We start from the raw sequence: 19,732 nt of genomic DNA, 5'->3' as shown, positions 1-19,732 counted from the left end.
GCTTTGGGTCCAACTGAAGAAAGAGCCGGTCGAAAAGAAACGAGCCAAGCCAAGAACGAGAAAGATTGCGGCGAGACTGTACTTTTAAATTCTTCTTCTGAAGGATGCCCAGAGCAGGTCTTCTCATTCAATAAGTGAAGCGTGCAAGTAAATGGAGTGCAAATAATTTCCAGCTTGCCGCCAGATTAATGGTCTGCGCTCCAGAGCGCGCAAGGGACTGCAATTTATTTTATTCTTGTACTCCCGGCTTAGCTCCATGCCAAGTAAACAATCAAGTGTTTCAGCTCACTCAAGGTTTTGCTTTCTTTTCATGGGAAGCTATTCTCCAAAAGTATAAGTGCAAAAAAAAAAGAGTGCAAAAGGTGGGATTTTACTCAGGTAGCCCTGGAGACTCCGCCTCCCGGGCTCTACTCAGCAAGGGGGGGTGTCCCTGGGTGAGTGGCTAGCCCAGGGATTGTCCTGCACAACGGAGTTGTGAGGTTGTAGCAGGGTGGGTAGAAGGGCTGGCCTAGAGGCTTGGGAACATGTTTTCCTTTGGGAGAATCAGAAGGTCAAAAGGGGCAGGCAGGCAGTGCCAATGACCTCTAAGAGGGTGGCATGGACAATGCCGGGGCTAAGCATTTCCTGAAGCCAACTTTGTTTGAAACGGGGTCCCGAATTCCCAGGGAAAGAGAAGACTCAGTAGAACCGGGACACAAAGGAGGTTTTAGCACAATGCCAGGGAGTATTTGCAGATGCCTCCTCCGTGGGTTGCGTTTGTCAACAAAAGTCGATGTGGCAGACATGGCTGTGTAGTCACAACCTCTTTTCTGGGTGCCTCACTGGCCACCATCGTAACTCGTTTGACACATTCCGAGGGCAATCCCTGCATATTTGGTCTCTGCCACTGTTGCGTGGCTGTGCTCTCCCCTGCAATTATCGCATCCTCTTCCCAAGTGGGCCTTTTTAAAGAAAAGCATATTAAAGGTAGCAAAGAGAACCAAGGGTGGCCACTTCCTGCCCACAAGCTCTCCAAAAGTGTACGTTACCGAAAAGGAGGAAGAACATCCGTAACAATAGAGGAAGCGTGCCCCAATTTCTAAAAGCAGACAAGCATGGCTGGCAAGTGGATGGACACCAAGGGAGGCACATAAATCTTGCTTGGCAGCCATGAGAAGTGAGTTTCCGTGAATAATTATCTGCAGGGCTGCATCTCTTCATGCAGACTGGCTCCTAGGAGATGGACTAATGTTTGAGAACTTGGATGAGGAAGTTTAAGGACGGCTCCTCCTGGAGAAAATTGGTTGGTAGTGGTCGTCATGGGCACCTAATCAATCCCTCGTGATCCCCCTAAAGCAGAGGTGGGGAAGGGACCCTGGCCCCTTTACAACTTGTGGACTTCAACTCCCAGAGTTCCAGAAGGGCCACCATGCCACACCCTGCCCTAAAGCATCTGCTCGCAGATGAATACTTAGACATTTCATTTGCTCCTCGTTCCTGTCTGAATAGTGAGTCAGCTGGGAATCAGCGGCCTTGCCCATCCCCCCCCCAAAAAAACAGCATTCCTAGGTGGTGATGGCATTAAAGTTGTCCTTAAGAGTTGTGTGGCCTGGGCTGTTGCCCCTGGGCTGATTCCCCTCACCGAATGAAGCCATCTTGGGGAAGGAGGCCCATTTGGGAACCCCAGTGTGTGTTTCATGAAGCTTTAAAGCAGTTGAGCTTCTTCCAAGCAGCAAGAAATGACTTGAAAAAACCCCAGGGCAGAATTGAGTCATTGCTAGAAACGGGTGATGGAGAAGCACTTGAGCTGCCTGAAGACTTCCTTAGGTTGGGTGTCATCCCCCTCTCCCCCTCCCCCACGAGAAGGGCGCTGGGTTCTCCTACCAATTCCTTCATGACACATACCCATGCTCAATTCCCTGCCTGCAGATGGAAAGCCGAAGGGAGGGGGGTTAACCTTGCAACCATTTCCATGAGCTGAGGGTGGACAGGCTGGAAAGGAAGTGAGAGGAAGTGAGCGAGGCGAGGAGGAGCGGGGGGGGGGAGCAGAGAAGGTGACTGGCATTTGTGTGGGTCTCGTGGTCCCCTCCAGCCCACTGATCTTCCTGCGAGAAAGGCACCCATTAGCAGGGGGAGCTTTGCAGCGTCTTCTCTCGCAGGGAGGCGGGCAGGACGAGCATTTGGCTACTCACTTTGGTTTGCTTGCCAGGCGTTTGACAGATGGCAGCGCTGGGTGGCTGCCAGCCAAGCGCGCTCCATCTTTATGAAATCTTCCCTTTGGCTGTTCCACCAACCGGCTGTTGGGAGGAACCTGTGAGCAGGGAAAGCCGGCAGAGAAGATGGTTCTCCCTTCTCTCCCTTCTTCCGGACTATTTAACTGTGCAGCTGGAGAAGCAAAGGCCGCTTGGCACACACACACACACACACACACACACACACACACACACCCTCCCTCCCTGAAGGAGGCATCAGAGCGTCCCCAAGGAGTTTGAGGCTTCTTTGAAAAAAGGCTTCGCCTGACTCACCGACGTTAAAAATCTTGATCAACGCCTGCTAAAACGGAATGGTGCAAGGATCGTTCCGAATACACAGCGGCGTGGAGGGCAGCTTTCCTCTCACACCTGCTGCTTGTGTCTCCTTTCCCCGCAATGCAATGTGCAACTGACGGGTTTGAATCCTGAGACTCTGCAGACATTGTGTGTGTGGGGGGGAGAGAAATGTGAGGTTTTGTTTTACTACTAATAATAGTACTATTATTTTGCAAGTGGGAAAGTTTCTACCTGGAGCAGAACAGCAGGCAGGAAAAAAAGGCTCAGAAGAGGGCTGGCAGCGGCTGCCCCCTGGTGGCAGCTCACAGGCAATGACTGATCCCTGCTTAGGGTTGTGGGGCAGGGGGCTGAGGCAGGTGGGCTCTCCCAGTGGCTAAAGTGGCTCTCAAACGAAGGTAAGAACCGAGCACTGGGCTTAACGCAGTCCAGATGAAGAGCTTGTCAGTCCTGCAACCTGTAGATTATGTAGAGGTCAGTTACAGTATTTAGTACATTGGAAGGGCTACCCGTTGTCTGAAGCTACATGGGTGAAAAGTTGGAATGTAAAAGCTGATAAGTTAGTGAAACAATTCCGTGATAAATTTCCTTACAAGCCAAAGGGCCCCGGTGGGTGGAGGGGAGGGGGGAGAGGTCGTTAGTTATGCTTCTGTTAACCCCCACATTATTCTCTTTCCGGAAACACTTTTCTTCTGAGGAGAGGCCACCTGTCAGGCCTGCAGACATCTTCTTCTTTGGGATCTTTGGCCTGCCACACTTTCTATTATTCTGCTATGCATTTTCTATGGTGGGAAAACGGGATTGGGGATTGTACGGAGAGTTAGATGCTATGTAGCCATAACAAAATTCTTTCTAGAAAGCCAAGGTCATCCTTTGACTCTGCACCTCTGCGCTTGACCGGAACTGGATGGGTGGAAGCGGCCAGCATGGCAGTGGGAGATTGGACCATGGGATGGGCTTGTGGGTATGGGGGCAAGATCTTGAAGTTTCAACAGGAAAGCTTTCAGATTCAGGTTTTCCCAGATGTGCCAACACGGCTCTCTTCATCAATTGGAACTTTGAGCAATACTTTGCTTCGGACTCTGATTTACTTTTGGATGCTATTTGGAACCCTGACAGAGCTCGTGGTTCTGCTGAAAGGAAAGCCAAAACAGAAGGGCCTGAATGGGACTCTTTGGGGACACCACCCACTGATGGAGGAGGGAAGGTCCAAGATTGAGCTTTGAGGGGGCCATTCTGCACCCACCAGGAGAAAGCCCCGTCCAGGTCCAAGCAGTGCATCGGACTCCGGGATGGACCCTCTCCTCACTCTCAGCAGAGGGAGAGAAGTGGGGAAACGGAGCCAAGAAACAATCCAGCATGACCTCTTGCCCCCAGGTAAGCTGGCTAAAGGCCTGGCACAAAGCAAGACAGCTTTAAGAAGGAAGCCCTCGATTATTTTGCCAAGAATCACCGTACTCATTCAGGTTCCAAAATAGCTTTATTCCTTCTAAAAAATAAAGTTTGCTAAAATTCAACACAATCCTCCAAGTACATGCACCCGGTAGACGCGGTGACGAGGTCAGACATCCCAACTTCCTCATCCTCCAAGGTGATTTATATAAATTGCACCCTTTGCACCCTTTGCACAAGGACTGGTTTATAGAGGTGATGTCACCACCCCAGTCCTGTGCCTCAAAACAGGTCTGAAAAAGTGCTTTCCAGGCCAAACACAGAAAGAAACAGGCAACCACTGGAATTCTGGGTTCAGTTGACTCACGAAGTGGTCACCGTGGGCTTCCCTATCCACACGAGGCCATGAAGAGGCAGAGAGGCAGATACAAAGCCTTCTCCTGGGGAGGACCAAGAGCTGCAGATCTTCCTTCAGCAGGTGCCTTTTAGGCTTGGCCTTTGGAGACACTGCTCAGGTGGAAGAAGGACTTCTGGAGGTCACCATCTCCACTGAGAAGATTCCTCCCAAGCTGCAGTTGGTGAGGGACCTCCCCATGTAGTCCCAGGCAATCGGTGGCCTTGGAAGGCTGACCCCTTTCCAGCTTTGGCCTGATCCCATCGAGGCTTACGGCAGAGTCACCATCCGGCTGGTGCTGCGTTCCGTGGGAAAATGGCGCTTGTGCCATAGCCCAGAGAATCGCTCGTTCAGGGTCACGCTGGTCTAAAGGAGAAAGACACAATGGGTGCCAAGTGTAGAGAGAAGTGTAGAGAGAAGCGAAGAGGAAACTCCCCTGATAGGAGCCAACGAGCTTCGTCCAACCTTCCCCATCCTGAAGCCCTTCTTCCGCTACTTCAACTCCCAGAATCCATTGCTGGGGAGGCCCCAGGTGGAGAAGCCTGGTTTAAATTCTCAAGACTGGACCCTCTGCCTGACCCAGTTCCTGATGGGGTAGGGCTGTGATGGCAAACCTTTGGAGTCCTCTCTGCAGGCCGTCGCCCCAGTGCAGTCCCACAGTGCATGCGTGCACCCCTCCCACCAGCCAGCTGATTTTCAGGTCCCTGCCACATATGTGGGAGATGTGGGCACAGCACGGGGGAGGGGGTGGCATGCCTCCTCCCCCGCATCCTGTTTTTAGTCCTTTTAGAGGCTTCAGGGAGGCCTGCTAAGCCCAAAACGGTGCCCGGGTGAGGTTATGCGTGGGAAAGCAGGGGGAGGGCAGGGGGGTCGCACACATGCGTAGAGGTGGTGCGCATGGGAGGGGTTGCTTGCGCATTGCATTATGGGTGTTGGCCAGTGGTCGGTTTAAGTGCCAAAGGCTTAAAGGATAGGTAAGGAGCTCGGGCGGGTGGGTGGGCCCTCCGGAGCACCGTACCGGAACGGTACCCGGGGTGTACCGCCTGCAACCTACCACTGGTGTTGGCACTCGACGAGAAAAAGGTTATTCCTCACAGGAGTAGAGGAACACTTGGGCAGTTCCAGGAGGAAAAGGTCGCCCAAGGTCCCTGTGAGCTGGCTGGGAAATCTACACGGTGACTTCCTTTTGCTGCTGAAGGTCCCATCATCCATCTCCATCAAGCATCGGGTGACAGGACTCAACCTCCCCATCGCTTAAGCCCCCAAATACCTGATTTGGATCTTAATCTCATCCGGGGGGGAAAAGCCTTTAAGGACACTTAGTCCTCTCTTTCCAGGGCACAGCTCCCCGGAGGCCTTGAGGGGTCCCCAGGGGGGTCATTTCTGGCCTGGGAGAGTTTTCTACCTGGTTAGCCATCGCCCGGAAATTGAATCTTAGCATCACTCCTCTTGGCTGCCAGCGGAGCTGCGGGGCCTGGTTGTTTCGCCTTCTCGGGAAGGTGCGCTTCGGTCCTGGCCTGCAAAAAAAGGGAGACGTCTTCAAGGAAAAACTAAGCCCAGTTGCTTCTTGGAAAAGCATCATTGGAACAAACATGACCTGGAGGATCCTGGAGGATCTCCACAGACATCCTCCTGAAGATCTCAGAGGTAGAGAAGCCATAAAAGGACTACTGGTCCAAGGCTCACAGTTCCAGGGTCCTGAAATCCAAGGGTGTTAAGGAGGAAACGTACCCCTGGGGGTGGCCAGCCTGGCGGTTAGACACCGAGACGGTCAGGACTGCTCCGGAACTGGGCTGCGTTCTCCACCTACCAGAAGAGTGAAGCCATCATCAATCCATGGAGACAACATAAAAGCTGAACAAGGTCCCTTCTTGGCTATTTATTTACCTTCTGCCCCTTGCGGCTTTCTGCTCCATCTTGGACTTGATTTGCTGTTGGAGGAACAGGAAGGGAAGGCATTAAAAAAAACCAAAAGTAAAGTGCTTACAGGAGACAGTTTGTTAAATGGCTAAAACAGGTGCCATAGCATCTTGGGATTAGAATTAGACAAATGTTTGGGAAAATGCATGGATGGATGAAACTGTTGTGGCCTGCCAGAGACCAGCAGAGCTGGTAGCAGACTCAGACAGTGAGGAGGTTGGGGAGGAACCTGGGCCAGTCCTGGAGTCTGGGGAAGCCTCTGATCAGGCTCTGTGTCGGAGGCAGAGAGGGGGCCAGAGCCGTCTGACAGTTATCAGATGCCTTCAGAGTCAGACATCAGTGAGGCAGACGAACAGCTGGAGCCTGTTCCCAGTGTGCGCATGAGCAGAGCTGCCAGACGAAGGGAACAGCTAAAGAACAGGGGTCGACTTGGGAGGAAGGCCACAGGTGGACGAAGAATGGCCCCTCCCAGGGGAAATAAAAGAGGAGCGATTCTAAAACAATGATAGAACTTGGACCCCATTCACAAGTTTCTGAATGCTTCTGGCAGAGAAGGAAAGGGGGGGGGGAGAACCAGTAGTAACCACAGGCAGCTGGTTCTGCCTCAACTCCCCATCTTTAAAATGGGCAGATATCAGGGATCGGATTTTCACAGTTATTGCCGGAAGTGAAGGAAGATCAAACATGCCAGTGGGGAAAAGTGCCAAAGAAAGAAAACTGACCCTTTGGGGGAACTTGAATCTGGCCTGGCTCTGGATGAAGGCTCGGCCTTGGATTAACCGGAAGGGTCTACAGTTGGCAGAAAGAAAAGGGTCTCCCGTTAAATTCAGCCGTTGATGCTGTTCCCAACTCCGTAATCTGAACTGGAGTGTGGACAAAATTGGTTATTTGAGGTTCCCAAGTTTGGGGGTACACTGACGTAGTCCTTTGCCCTCTCCCCAACACCTCGCCCTCGTGAAACTTCAGAGACGGCCACCTTTAAACCCACCCACCTTAGGTAGAGAAAACAAGCTAGAAAAGAAAGTCAGGAGAAGATATAAAACCCAGACGACATGCTATTAAATGGAAAAGGGGGAGGAGAAGGGGAAAACAGAAAAGAAAATATTAAATATATGTATATATTCAAGAGCGAGATATAAAGGGGGGAAAACATAACTAGGGTAGACTAGCGAAGGTAAGGGAATAGGAAATGATACTAAATTATATTTGGGTTAGCGGAGGAGGAGGAAGGAAGGAAGTAGAGAAGGGAGGGAGGGAGAAAAGAATGAGAAAATAAGGTGGTGTTACAACAGGCGGAAGGGATGATAAATAAAGCAACCCAAATTGTACATTATAACCTATTAAATGGAATAACAAATGTATAAGAATGACAAATGTAAAGATGAATAACCATTGTGTGAATGTATACTTAAAATGGTATGTAAGCAAATTAAAAAAAAATTCTTTGACAAAATAAACCCAAAACCCACCAACCTCCGAAATGGCAGAGACGCCCCTGCTGTTTGGAACGCCTTGGCTCTTGCGGGGGCTTCTGGCTGAGAGTCTTGGGGGGCTCCATCACCGTTCCTGCCCATGGGGGCTTTCCCTGGCTTGTCCTGGAAAAGATGCCCAGCAACTCATCACCTTAGCATTTGTCGATTTGGAGCCCCTTGGAGGGGGCAGGAGAGGAAGGGGGTCTGCTCCTCCTACCTGTTGGGCAAAGGCTGGCCGGTTGAGGGGGCTCCTGCCCTGCATCTGCCCTGCTGCTCTTGGGCCTGGGGGGCTCCTCCTGCTCCAGAAAGGCTTCCTGGCCCAGGGTGGCTTCCTAAATCCTTTGGGAAATCGGCTAGATCCTAAGGAAAAACTTTGATTTGAGTTCCTGGGTAGAATACATTCTACCTCTGATCCTAATGGGATTATTATTATTATTTTAAATAGTTTTTATTAAGCATTTTAGTCTTTAAAAACAGAAAGAAAAAGAAAAAAAGAAACATTATTAATTGTGGATAACTAATGAAGTAAAATGCTTATCGTATAAAAATTGAACTTGAGGATATGTGCTAGCTATAGAAAATAGAATGACAGATGGAAAATGAAATGATAAATTTGGTTTATTTCTGAAGGGGCAAATAATGATATTGTTTATGTGTTGAGAAAAATTTAAGTTTAAGATGGAAAATAAGGGAAGAAAATAACAAGGCTAAAATTGGAGGCTTTCTCCTTCTTTTTAATGCAACCAGATTGCTTCCATCCACAGGCCAGTTTTTAAAATGAGGTTTGCCTCAATCTGAGACCTTTAATACCTGCCAAGCCCACCCCAAATTCATTGAACCCAGTTGCCCCAAAGGGAGCCCCCTAACGCAGCCTGGGTACAGTGCCAGCCTCCTGGCGCTTCTCCCCAGCACCTCTCTGCCCCAGAGGGGAGGGGGGTATCCTTTGCTGGCAATTTTGAAGTAGATGTTCTGTGCCAGCTCCTTCGGCCCTTCGCCAGCAGGGCACCACGTTGGGGAGACCTCTCTCCCAAGAGCGAAAGACACAGGCCCCCTTGGCTGACTCTCTCTCCTTCACCCGTCGCTTCCACCCACCTGGCAGGGTTGGGGGGCCCCAGCTCTGAAATCGAGGCCTCCTGTTGCCAGAGGACGGGTTTCCGGTCTTCAACTGGTGCCACCAGGGTTTCCGGTTCGGCTGGGCCTTCTGGTTACGCTTGATGATGTCATCTAAAGAGGGCAGAGAGGCAGCTGCCCCACACTCTCCCTGGCACTCACAGGGCAGCTCAGCCCAGCCAGAGAGGCAAGGCAGGTTGCAATGGGTCTACTACCACACTGGTAAATTTGGTTCTTTGGTTTGAAGGCAACAATCCTCACCTTTCAGTGGGCAGGACCTTGGCCACAAGCAAGACCCGACATTGTACCTCCCAAATATTTGGGGGGGGGGGCAGCAGTTTCCTTGCCCATGCATGAAACTACCAGCACAAGGAAGCTTAACCCTTTCCAGGGCAGCTCCGGTAAGGAGAGAGAGGGACTTGCAAAACAGCTCCGGCAACCGGGCGGTATTTCCAGCCGGCTGACTTCAGGAGGGCTCGGAGCGCCTGCCAGGGAAATGCTTGGCAGCGCGTCTCATCCCTCTCCAGAGAGGCGCTGGCAGGGCGCCGGCTCTATTTCTGGCCCTGGGCGCTGGGGAGGGGGAGGGGGAGGCGCAGCAGGGGTCCCAGATGCCCCTTTGGGGAGGGGGGAGGGCGAAGCCCGGGATGCGCCTGGAGGGGTCTGGACTCTGGAAGAGGCAGAAAAGGGAAGGGGGAGAAGAGCCGGTCGGGGTTGGGAGGCTGAAGTACCTGTTTTGGGGGTGGGAGTGGGCTTCGGCCAAGAGTTTAACGGCATGGGAGAGGGAGAGGGTTTGCGGGATCCGGAGCCCCGCGAGAACCCACTTTCTTTGAGTCTCGGACGCCCCCCGCCCCATGGGCCCCCCGGGCGGCCGAAGGGCAGTCGGAGGGCGCTTTAGCTGTGGCTGCCCACCTCCCTCCCGCCCTCCTGATCCTGCCCCCAAGCGAGGGCAGCCCTGGCCTGCCCAGACGCAGCCCCCGGCCCCGACCCTCCCCCGGGAGCCCCAATCTCACCCAGGGAGAGGTCGATCTCCTCGCTGGGGGCGGCGGCCGCGCCCGGCTCCGGCTCCCCGATGCCCGGCACCTCCATGGCTGCCACCGACGGGGAAGAGGGCAGGTCCAACCGCAGTGGGGCATCCTAGTCCCGGCCCCGCGCGCTCCGCCCCCGGGGGTCGCCCGCCTCGCCTTTCGGAGCCGCCTCGTCCCGGCCCGGAGAGCGCAAAGCCAGGCGAGCAGCCGCGGATGGAGCGGGGTCCTTCCTCCGGCTCTCTTCCAGCCCCCCCCCCCAGCCCTCTTCTCCCCCTTCAATTCATTTCCCTTTGAGGAAGGGGAGGGGAAGACCCCAGAACCACGTGCCAAGGTGCCTCCCCTCTGGGCAAAGGCTCGCCACCCCTCCAGTGCCCTGGGGGCTTCGTGCCAGTGCGCCCCAGGATGCCAGGACAGAAGGCAAGGAGTTGCTGGGGGGGGGGGGGTGTCGCGGCCACTCAGCCCTTCATGTGCCGGAGGGAGGGAGGCGGGAGGCGCTGCAGCTGGGGCAATGGGGGCTCCTCCATTAGAGGACCAGCTCCCCCCCCCCGCCCCCAAAGGACAACTCGGCTGGCCAACGGCTCCACCTGTTCTTCGCTGCCAGGTGGGAAGAAAGCCCTGCCAACCTCCGAGATTAAAAACTTCACCTTTATTCATTGCATTTTCCAAATTGTGCCCCCCTCCTTCAAGCAGTCAGAGGGAGACCCTCTTCTCTCCGCCAAGTCTCCCCACCCCGCCCCAGTATTAGAGACCAGGAGCAACCTGGCGCCTCGGGCAGGAGACCGGCATTGGCAGGTGGCACTCAGGGCACGAGGCGCATCTGGGAGTTGGGTTCCTCCAACTTGAAGAAGGGGAAGATCCTCTCGCCCAGGAAGACGGCGTAGGAGAGCAGCGCCACTGGCTCCCGGGTCGCCACGTCGAAGAAGTGGACGATGCCTCCCTCGTAGTCCAGGTAGAGGCGGAAGCGGAAGGTGCCAGACTTGGTTTCAGCAGGGGGCAGGTGCTCGGGCAGCAGTGCCCAGGTGCCTTCCTCTGAGGGGATGGCCACTGGGCCCTTCCTGCACACTGAGTCCTTCATCACCCCAAAGGCCCAGCCCTGGCCACTGGAGATCACCTCCACCTGCCAGCAGTGCCGCCCAGCCGTAAACCCCTTTTCCGCCAGGATGCAGGGCGTGGTGTCGAAGGCCTGGCGGCCGGGGACCAGCCCGCTGTAGGTGGCGTCATGGGTCACGATCTTCTTGGAGGCGGACAGCAGCAGGTGGGGATGAGCGGTGAGCCGGTCCATGGTCACATTGGCTTCGGGGGGGGGGGAGGAGAAAGGACACAGGGGTCAGAAAGGGCAAGGGCGGGGAGTTGACCTCCCCCCATCACCACCAAGGGAGCTAAATCCCAATCTCTCCAGCTTTGCTGGGGCTGCTGGGAGTTGTAGTCCAGGTATCCCTGGAGAGGCATTGGCTTTTGTCCCGCAAGACAGGCTAGAACAGGGGACAGCAAACTGCAGCTCCGGAGCCGCTTGTGGCCCTTTCCTCCCTCTGCTGCGGCTCCATCACCTGTCGGTGCCACAATTTTGAGAGGACTTCCGGTGGGTGGGTGGGGGAGAGAAGCAGAGTGCGCCAGGAGAAGACTCTATGGCAAGGGGAGGGTTTTCCAGTTGTCTCCACAATTGATAGGGCTTTCGGTTATGACAGGTAGAGGAAAAAGTGCGCTAGGAGGAGACTGTATGGTGGGGGAACTGAACTTCCGGTCAGCTCCAGAATTGAACGGGGGGCTTCCGGTTAGGACCTTTGGGGCTCCCGGTGTTTTCTTTTCTGTGGGAAAGGGGTCCAAATGGCTCTTTGAGTGTTTAAGTTTGCCGACCCCTGGTCTAGGAAGTCTTGGCCTGTGGGAGACAACCCTTATTCCCCATCTGGAAGCCAGAAGGGCATGGCAGGAGGAAGGAGCCCTCCCTTCTACACTAGGGGGAGGGGGGCTGCTTAAATCCAGGGGGTCTTAAAGTGGACAAATAGGAGACCTCTGATTGAGGCACTTAAATGACGGCCGGTCCACTTTCCCCATCCTCAACCCTTCAAAGGACCTACCTCTTTCCCACACGGACACCAGCGGAAGGGCATCTGGAGAGACAGAGAAGAGAAACAGAAAGATGGTATTTTGGGGGGTGGGGGGGAGGGAAGGTAACAAATGCAGAGACCTGTCATTCCTGCTAGTTAGTATGGAGAGGAAAAAATGCTCTTTGGACAGCAATTTGCACTCAGGCCGACTATCAGCTAATCATCTGGGGAAGGGGGTCCTACCCAGAAATTCCCCCCTTTTGCTTTGCTTTTTTGCATATCTCAAAGGCAGCCCCCCCCCCTCTGCCTGGCCTGGTCAAGGGTTGTCACTCTTTGGACTCTGACAAGACTTCACACAACACACAAGACACCCCCAATGTCTCTGCTTCTGTTCGTCTTAGCCCGTTTTACCCCAATCGAAGCCATGGTGGCTGACTCAACAGATTAAAAAGTGAGTGAAGCCCTTGGATGGGCTGCCTCACAATCAGGTGTGAAAAAACATACTTGCTCGAGGGGCTCGTGAGACCCCAGCAGGAGGGTAGCTTTCCCAGCCTTGCCCAAGAAATGCTGGGGGCGCAGCAAAGCACCCCGGGGGGTGGGGTGGGGGGCTCTTTTGCCCAGCCTTAGAGCCTGCACTTAAATAAACCTTACTGTCCCGTTCACGCCTTCCCTCCAATTCCCTGGATTTTGCTTAGCAGGACTATCCTCCTGGCTTCCAAAACTGCTCCAGAACAAATCCTTACCTTTGCACCTCTTCAATGTATTGTTCACAAAGAGACTCCGGAGGGAGAGATCCCACATTTTCTCCTTGAAGGGAGGGAAGTGTCCTTCGTGAGGCTGAACCAGAAGTTCTTTGCACCTAGAGACACCCAGCAGGGAAAGGATTATCTGCCTGCCAGAGTGGGCAGGAAACCCTCAGATTCTGTGAAGAACAGTAGGAGGTTTGTGGCAGGTGGATTGTTCCCCTTGCACACCACAAGTGTGCAAAGGGACAAATCACTCCGTTTTTTAATTTTTTTTAAAAAAAATACATAATTAAAATTCTTATGTAGACGGAGTTTTGTCTGGTTTTCCCCCTTTAACATTTTCACGTATACATAATTCATTTTACATTATATTTCCATTTCCATTTTTAGCCCTGTTATTTTCTTCTCATATTTTCCAACTTTTAATTTTTGTTTTATACATAAACAGTGTCATGTTTCCCCCTTTAAAAATAATTCAATTTTATCGTTTCCTTTCCATCTATTTTCTATAAGCAAATGTGTGTCTTCAATTTTTTTTAAATATAGTAAACATTTTACTTAATTAATTTACTCAATTCAAGATAATACTGTGTTTCCCCGAAAATAAGACAGGGTCTTATTTTCTTTTGACCCTTGAAATAAGCACTTGACCTTATTTTCGGGGAGGGCTTATTATTTTTGAGGTGCAAGAGGTAGCGAGCGTGGTTACCTCATGGCTGCTGCTGTGTTGCAATATTTTCAGGGAGGGCTTATTTTTTGGGGAGGACTTATTTTAGTGCATGCACTCAAAAGCCCGATTGGGCTTATTATCAGGGGAGGTCTTATTTTCGGGGAAACAGGGTAGTATAGTTCACCCTCATCTTAATTAGGTACATACCCTTACAAGGAGGGTATTTGCAAATCACAAATCTTTTCTGTGTAGCAGAGTAAAGGAAAAAATAAATAAAGTGCCCCAAGAATAGTCAGATTTTGGAAGGAGCCCAGTTTTAGGAGAAGAACCGGAAAAAACGAGCTGGTAGATTTTCATACATTGCACGAAATCATATTATTTTGTTTGCATTGGGGATAGGGAGATGTATGGATTAACTATCATTTACAACCCCCCTGTGGCTGAATTCAGACGATGAAGCAGACATTAAACAGGCAACAAAACTAAGTTAAAATAAAGCCACTTCTATCATATGTGGTGGACCTGCCCGGAAACTCAAAAGTATTGGATTAAAATTTGGAAATGGATACAACAAATTACAGAGGAACAAACAGAATATAACCAGAACTTTTTCTGCTGGGAATAACCAAGGGGAAATATAGAAAGAAAATTAAATAGATATTAATACACTTGGTGACTACAGCCAGAATAACGTTTGCCCAACGTTGGAAACAGAGTAATATTCCCCCAGATGAATTAGTGATTCAGAAAATTCTCAATTGCACAGAAATGGATAAATTAACATTAAGATTAAAGGACAAAGAAGAGCCTGAATATTATGAAATTTGGTTGTATAACAGAAATAAAGTTCATTTAGCCAAGAAGCAATAGAGAAATGTATAGAACCATAAATGAACATATATAAATATAGAAGCGATATAAGATTGATTATATATATATATATATATATATATATATATATATATATATATATATATATGTCTGATGACACAACAGTGTTAATGTGATGATGGATACTTGTTGTAGACTGAAAAAAACAATAGCCTAATTTGTTATTGATTTCACATACAAAGCAGTTTAAAAAGCGATGCGCCTGAGCTCCAGCCGGAAATAAACTCCAATGGGGGGACTAGTTATCCTTTAACAATTATTGGGTGCTGCTGCCCACATCCTTTGAATGGCTTTTGGTCCAGCTGAAGGAGCTCATTTCCTCATATTTAACTTCTGTGCATAGCACAGCAGCCTAATAGGGCAATGAAGGAAGCTGTGGGTGGTGGGGGGGGGGAGATTTACGTACCTTGCCATCACCTCTTTGATATCCTGGAAGGAAAGATAGGAAAGTCACCGGCTGTAAAACAGGCTTCATATACCCTGGGCAAGCAAGGCCCATCCTCCCTTTTGATCAAGCGGGGCTACCATCCAACCTTGGCCACTTGAAGACCTGTGGACTTCAGCTCCCAGAATTCCCCACCAGCGAGGCTGCTCAGGAATCCTGGGAGGCCACAAGTCTTCAAGATGGGCGCGGCTGCACTGAAGGGCTCGGAATCCTTTTTTTTGCCAAGGTTTTCAGATCCGCTGGGCTTGGAATGGAATTCTCGCTCAATACAGAGGAGCCAAATGAGTCCACATAAAGCTGGAGGGCAGTCCTGGCTCTCCCCCACCCCACCCCACCCTACCCAGGCGGGGTGGTGGTGGTGGGGGTCATCCCTGGATCTCATTCATTTGGAACGCAGAAAGGTGGCCCCTCTTTCTCCGGCATTAAGGTGAGCATCTTCCCAGGTGAAGTTTCTAATGCAGAGGTGGTTTATGTGATGCAGGGAGAGGCAGGAACAGCCCCCCTCCAGCCCTCCCCCCTCCAAGGAAAAGCCATGAGCGAGTCCGAAAGCTTTTGCTTAGTGCAGGGGTGTCCAAACTTGGGAACTTTAAGACTTGTGGACTTCAACTCCCAGAATTCTGGGGAATTCTGGGAGTTGAAGTCCACAAGTCTTAAAGTTCCCAAGTTTGGACACCCCTGGCTTAGTGCAACCATCATCAAACTACGGATATGGCCCGCCAATGCAAAGTATGCCCCCCTCCCCCCCCCCCAGTGGTGGGATGAAAAGCAGCTGCCAGCTTGTAAAGAAGTGCTTTAAAAGTCATTAAAAGTCATTAAAAGTCTCTACCAGTCTTTCAAAGTCTTCAAGACTTTTTAAAAGACTTTTAAAGACCCTTTTGGGAGAGGGGGCGGTCTATAAGCACTAATAAATAATAATAATAAAATAATAATTTTAATGGATCACGTGGCTGTGAAAAACTTCTGAAAGGCTGTTTGGAGCCGCTTCCTGGAGGCTCCCGCCCAGCCTACCTTCAGGAATTCATAAGCGGGTTCTTCGAACTTCCTTTCCAGCTCCTTTATGAAGGCCCGGACTTTGCTGTGGTTCTTGGATAGGCTGCCCAGCTCTTGCTCGATCTCTTCATTGATACATCTGGCGGCCCTCACCTGCTCCTGCTGCACCGTCTTCATCATCTCGTACATCTCCTTATATCCCGAGCTAAACCTCTGATTGTCACGCTCCATAAGTTTCTAAAAAAAAAGAGCCCAAACCATCTTAAATACAATAGCAGAGTTGGAAGGGACCTTGGAGGTCCTCTAGTCCAACCCCCTGCTTAGGCAGGAAATCCTACACCACTTCAGACAAATGGTTATGCAATCTCTTCTTAAAAACCTCCAGTGTTGGAGCATTCACAGCTTCTGGAGGCAAGCTGCTTCTCTCCTTGATTAGTTTCCACCCATTGCTTCTCGTCCTGCCCTCAGGTGCTTTGGAGAACAGCTTGACTCCCTCTTCTTTGGGGCAGCCCCTCAAGTATTGGAAGACTGCTATCATGTCTCCCCTAGTCCTCCTTTCCATCAAACTAGACATACCCAGTTCCTGCAACTGTTCTTCATATGTTTTACCTTCCAGTCCCCTAATCTTCTTCGTTGCTCTTCTCTGCACTCTTTCTAGAGTCTCCACATCTTTTCTACATCGTGGCGACCAAAACTGGATGCAGGATTCCAAGTGTGGCCTTCCCAAGGCCTTCTAAAGCCGTGTTAACACTTCGCGTGATCTTGATTCTATCCCTCTTAAGGAAGGGGACACCCCACCCCGAAAGAGCAGCCCTGCCTCCTCCCCAGAGAGAAGCCGAGCTAGGTCCTTACCTCCAGATTTCCTTTTTCCATTTGTGCGTCTAAATAGCTGTCTCGGAGATGAGCCTTCTGAATTTTCAGAACGTCCAGATAGACTCGGACTTCGGTCTGGAAGAAAGAAGCCTTGATTGCAACTGGAGACCAGGTGCTGCCTTTGATCTGGGAGGGAGGTAGAAATGCAAGACCCCTTCCCAGCCCTGAGGGGTTTTGTGTGTGTGTGTGTGTGTGTGTGTGTGTGTGTGTGTGGCCCTGGCAAAGCTACGGCCAGGCCAGAGGGAGGCGGTTGGGCTGGTTGCACCTTGAATTCCAGTCTGGAGACAAACGATGTCCTCAGTTAATGCCTGCACACATGAGTGCAAGGAACTTCTACCAGAGGCAAAGTTGTAGTATATGTCTTCACACACACACACACCCCAGTGAAGTTGCTGGGCTTGTTGGCTGCTGCCCTCCAAGCAAACTGAAACAGGACCACAGGATATCCCAAAACAGGGCAGGGGTCTCCAACCTTGGCAACTTTAAGCCTGGCGGACTTCAACTCCCAGGATTCCCCAGCCAGCAAAGCTTTTTTCTGCAGACGGCTAATCCTACCTTTGTTATGTAGAGTAGACTAGATCAGCGCCGCCCCCCATGGCCCATTGACAAAGGTGGGGGCTATTAAGAGTGAGTCTGTTTCCTGCCTAGAAAACATGTTTCTCCATTTCTTATCCAGGGAAATATTTCTGCCTTTTCAATATTTGCCAGGATATCTCATTTTTTCTAGGAGAGGGGTAGGTGCTAACTTCCTACCCAAGCTTGCCTCCTCCAGGCTTAAAGTTATCCTAGCAAATATTGAAAAGGCAGAAATATTTCCCTGGATAAGAAATGGAGAAACATGTTTTCTAGGCAGGAAACAGACTCACTCTTAATAGCCCCCACCTTTGTCAATGGGCCATTGTGTGTGTGTGTGTGTGTGTGTGTGTGTGTGTGTGAGAGAGAGAGAGAGAGAGAGAGAGAGAGAGAGAGAGAGAGAGAGAGAGAGAGAGAGAGAGATGGTCTACTTTACACAACAAAGGTAGGATTAGCCTTCTGCAGAAAATTCACCACATGGCATCTGGGAACTCAACCAAGCTTGGTACTCAAAAGACACACAACCTACAACTAAGACACCCTCCCCCCCCCGGGAGTTTGACAACCAATCAGAATACATTTCGTACACCGGAACAAGAAACGGGTGAAGCCTAACAAATAAAAAACCAGGAACTCTCAGCAAACCCCTTTTCCCCCTTTTCTTCACCCAACATCTGGAAGCACGGGATCACCTTTTCCCCCAGGACCTCAAGCCTCGTGGTCTTGTCCACCATTAAGCCATCTTCCCAAGCATCTTCCCATGCTTCCAGTGTCTTTTCCCCCCCTTGGAGCTGAACCCAGAAGGACATTTCCTCCAATAGTTGGAGACCCCCCTGTCCCAAGGCATAACATAGTTTGTTGCCTTAAAGGGGGTCCGTGAACTCAACCCACATGGCTTATTAACCCCACCAGGGTTAAAGCAAAGCTTATCTTAATCTAACAAGTGACAGCCCATTTCTGCAGGTGTAACTGGAGTCCCGCACAAGGCCCAGGTCAGCCTCCCTAACCACCAAAGTCCACCACGTGTGGGAAGGCAGCTGGGAAAGAGAAATGGAGGGCAGCTCTACCTTGGCGAGTTGGGCTGTCCCTTCCAGGGAAGCAAAGACGTGGTTTGTGTGATCCTGGGACTTCTGGCACTCGGCGCAGAGGAGCGCCTGGTCGTTCTGGCAGAAGACGACCAGCAGCTGCTTATGGGCCTCGCAAAGTCCTCGGTTGGGTTTCTTCAATACTCCCTTGTCTTGCAGCTTCCTGATTAGCCAGGCAACGTTGCCCAGTTGCCTGTTGGCCGTCAGGGTCACATTATCGAAGCTCCGCTGGCACTGAGGGCAAAGCACGCCACTCTGAGCCCCTCCCCAGTGCTTCTGGATGCAGGCGTGGCAGTAGTTATGGCCACAGTTTAAAGTCACCGGGTCGTGGAAGACCTTCATGCATAAAGTACAGGTAGCCGCATCGGGAAGGTATTCGGTGAGCTTTCCTGTATCCATTGTGCCTTCACCAAAAATGCCCCAACCCGTGTCTCAAAAATGGCTCAGGCTGCTTCCTTATAGCTCCCCCACCCCAATAAATGAGAGCCTTTGGTGATTTCCCCTCTGCCAATGAGCTCCTAATCGTTTGGTTAAGCCCCTCCTGGGTCTCTGCAGGACTGGTCCTGCTGGGAGAAGCATCGCCCTGCAGCCTTAGGCTTCTGTCCTCTGGGGGGAATTGAATTTTCATGAGTCCCACTTTTATTGCAGGTTGGAGCTGGACAAGGGAAAACATTCATTTCAGCCTCCTGGGCTTTTCCTGACAAAGGTCCTCTCTGGGTTTCTGCAACTGAGTCTCAAAAGCCTCTTTTTGAGTTCTTGTGTTTGGAGCAGGCCCTTTTTCCGGTCCTTTAAGAGCAGCAAAGAGGCAGGTGAAGGGCCCTGGCTGGGAGGGAAGCTAGAAGAACAGCTCACCTGCTTCAGGTATTGGACCACCTGCTCCTAAAAGTAGAGAGATTTGCAAAGAGGGGAGCTGGAGACCAGAGTCTTCCAATCTCCTGCCACCCCTCATCATTAGCCCTACAGAATTTCTCAGCTATTATGGCCATCAGATTTGGGTCTCAATTCAACCAGGAGGAAGCTAAGAAAAGCTTCTTGTGGGTGGGTGGGTTTTTCACAGAGTTGACCCAGTGAAGTTTAAGGAGTTTCTAGTGTCTGTCGACATTGTATCTCCTTACAAATGTTGAGTTTTTCAGACTTTAGTTGTTCTGGATGTATCGTCTGAGGTGCCCTAAATATCCCAGCTTCCACATCTTTCCTGCAAAAATCTAGAAAACCCCTTGAACTCTCCCTCACCCCTAGTTTCTTGGCCCGTAGAGCAAAAGAGAGAGTGTGTAAGATTTTTACTTTCAGGACTTTCAATGTTTTGTGAATGTAGCTTTACAATAAAGTTGATTTACTCCTCTGGTTGTGTTTCCTGCAGGGCTTCCGGGCGAGATCATTCTAGAGAAAGCTCATCTTTACAGACATTCCAGGTTCACACATTACACTAAACCAGGGCTTGGACACACACAAGCAACCTGAGCACAATGGTCAGAAACGGACTTTAAACCTTCTCTGCTTTGCCCAGAGGACAGGACATTCTCCTTGGATGTCTAAAGCCCTGGGGTAGCTTGAACCCTCCTGTGGAGCAGACATT

General features: G+C 51.0%; 2 protein-coding genes across 3 annotated transcripts; both read right to left on the bottom strand.

The window, feature by feature from the left end:
- Positions 1–3,986: 3,986 nt before the first annotated feature.
- On the bottom strand, positions 3,987–10,040 carry LOC309397926 (UAP56-interacting factor-like). The gene is made up of 9 exons (XM_081964373.1): positions 9,824–10,040; positions 8,796–8,927; positions 7,921–8,063; positions 7,705–7,826; positions 6,954–7,020; positions 6,199–6,242; positions 6,043–6,117; positions 5,717–5,828; positions 3,987–4,677 (listed from the first exon to the last, which is right to left on the bottom strand). Exons 1-9 carry the CDS (start codon positions 9,897–9,899, stop codon positions 4,582–4,584), a joined length of 867 nt encoding a protein of 288 aa, XP_081820499.1. The 5' UTR covers positions 9,900–10,040; the 3' UTR covers positions 3,987–4,581.
- A 451-nt stretch (positions 10,041–10,491) lies between these two features.
- On the bottom strand, positions 10,492–18,655 carry LOC309397902 (zinc finger protein RFP-like). 2 transcript variants are annotated; one of them, XM_081964329.1, is made up of 7 exons: positions 18,139–18,655; positions 16,478–16,573; positions 15,779–15,862; positions 14,597–14,619; positions 12,627–12,742; positions 11,914–11,946; positions 10,492–11,131 (listed from the first exon to the last, which is right to left on the bottom strand). In XM_081964329.1, exons 1-7 carry the CDS (start codon positions 18,553–18,555, stop codon positions 10,638–10,640), a joined length of 1,263 nt encoding a protein of 420 aa, XP_081820455.1. In that variant the 5' UTR covers positions 18,556–18,655; the 3' UTR covers positions 10,492–10,637. The 2 variants fall into 2 exon arrangements, with proteins under 2 accessions (XP_081820455.1, XP_081820454.1); XM_081964328.1 differs by having other exon boundaries at positions 10,497–11,131; positions 15,644–15,862; positions 18,139–18,652.
- Positions 18,656–19,732: the final 1,077 nt, after the last annotated feature.

The sequence above is a fragment of the Natrix helvetica genome (genome assembly GCF_964273705.1).
Source record: "Natrix helvetica genome assembly, chromosome: 11".
Taxonomy (NCBI): Eukaryota; Metazoa; Chordata; class Lepidosauria; order Squamata; family Natricidae; genus Natrix; species Natrix helvetica.
Note: the sequence above shows the minus strand (reverse complement) of the source record. Positions and strands in the feature narration are given on the sequence as shown.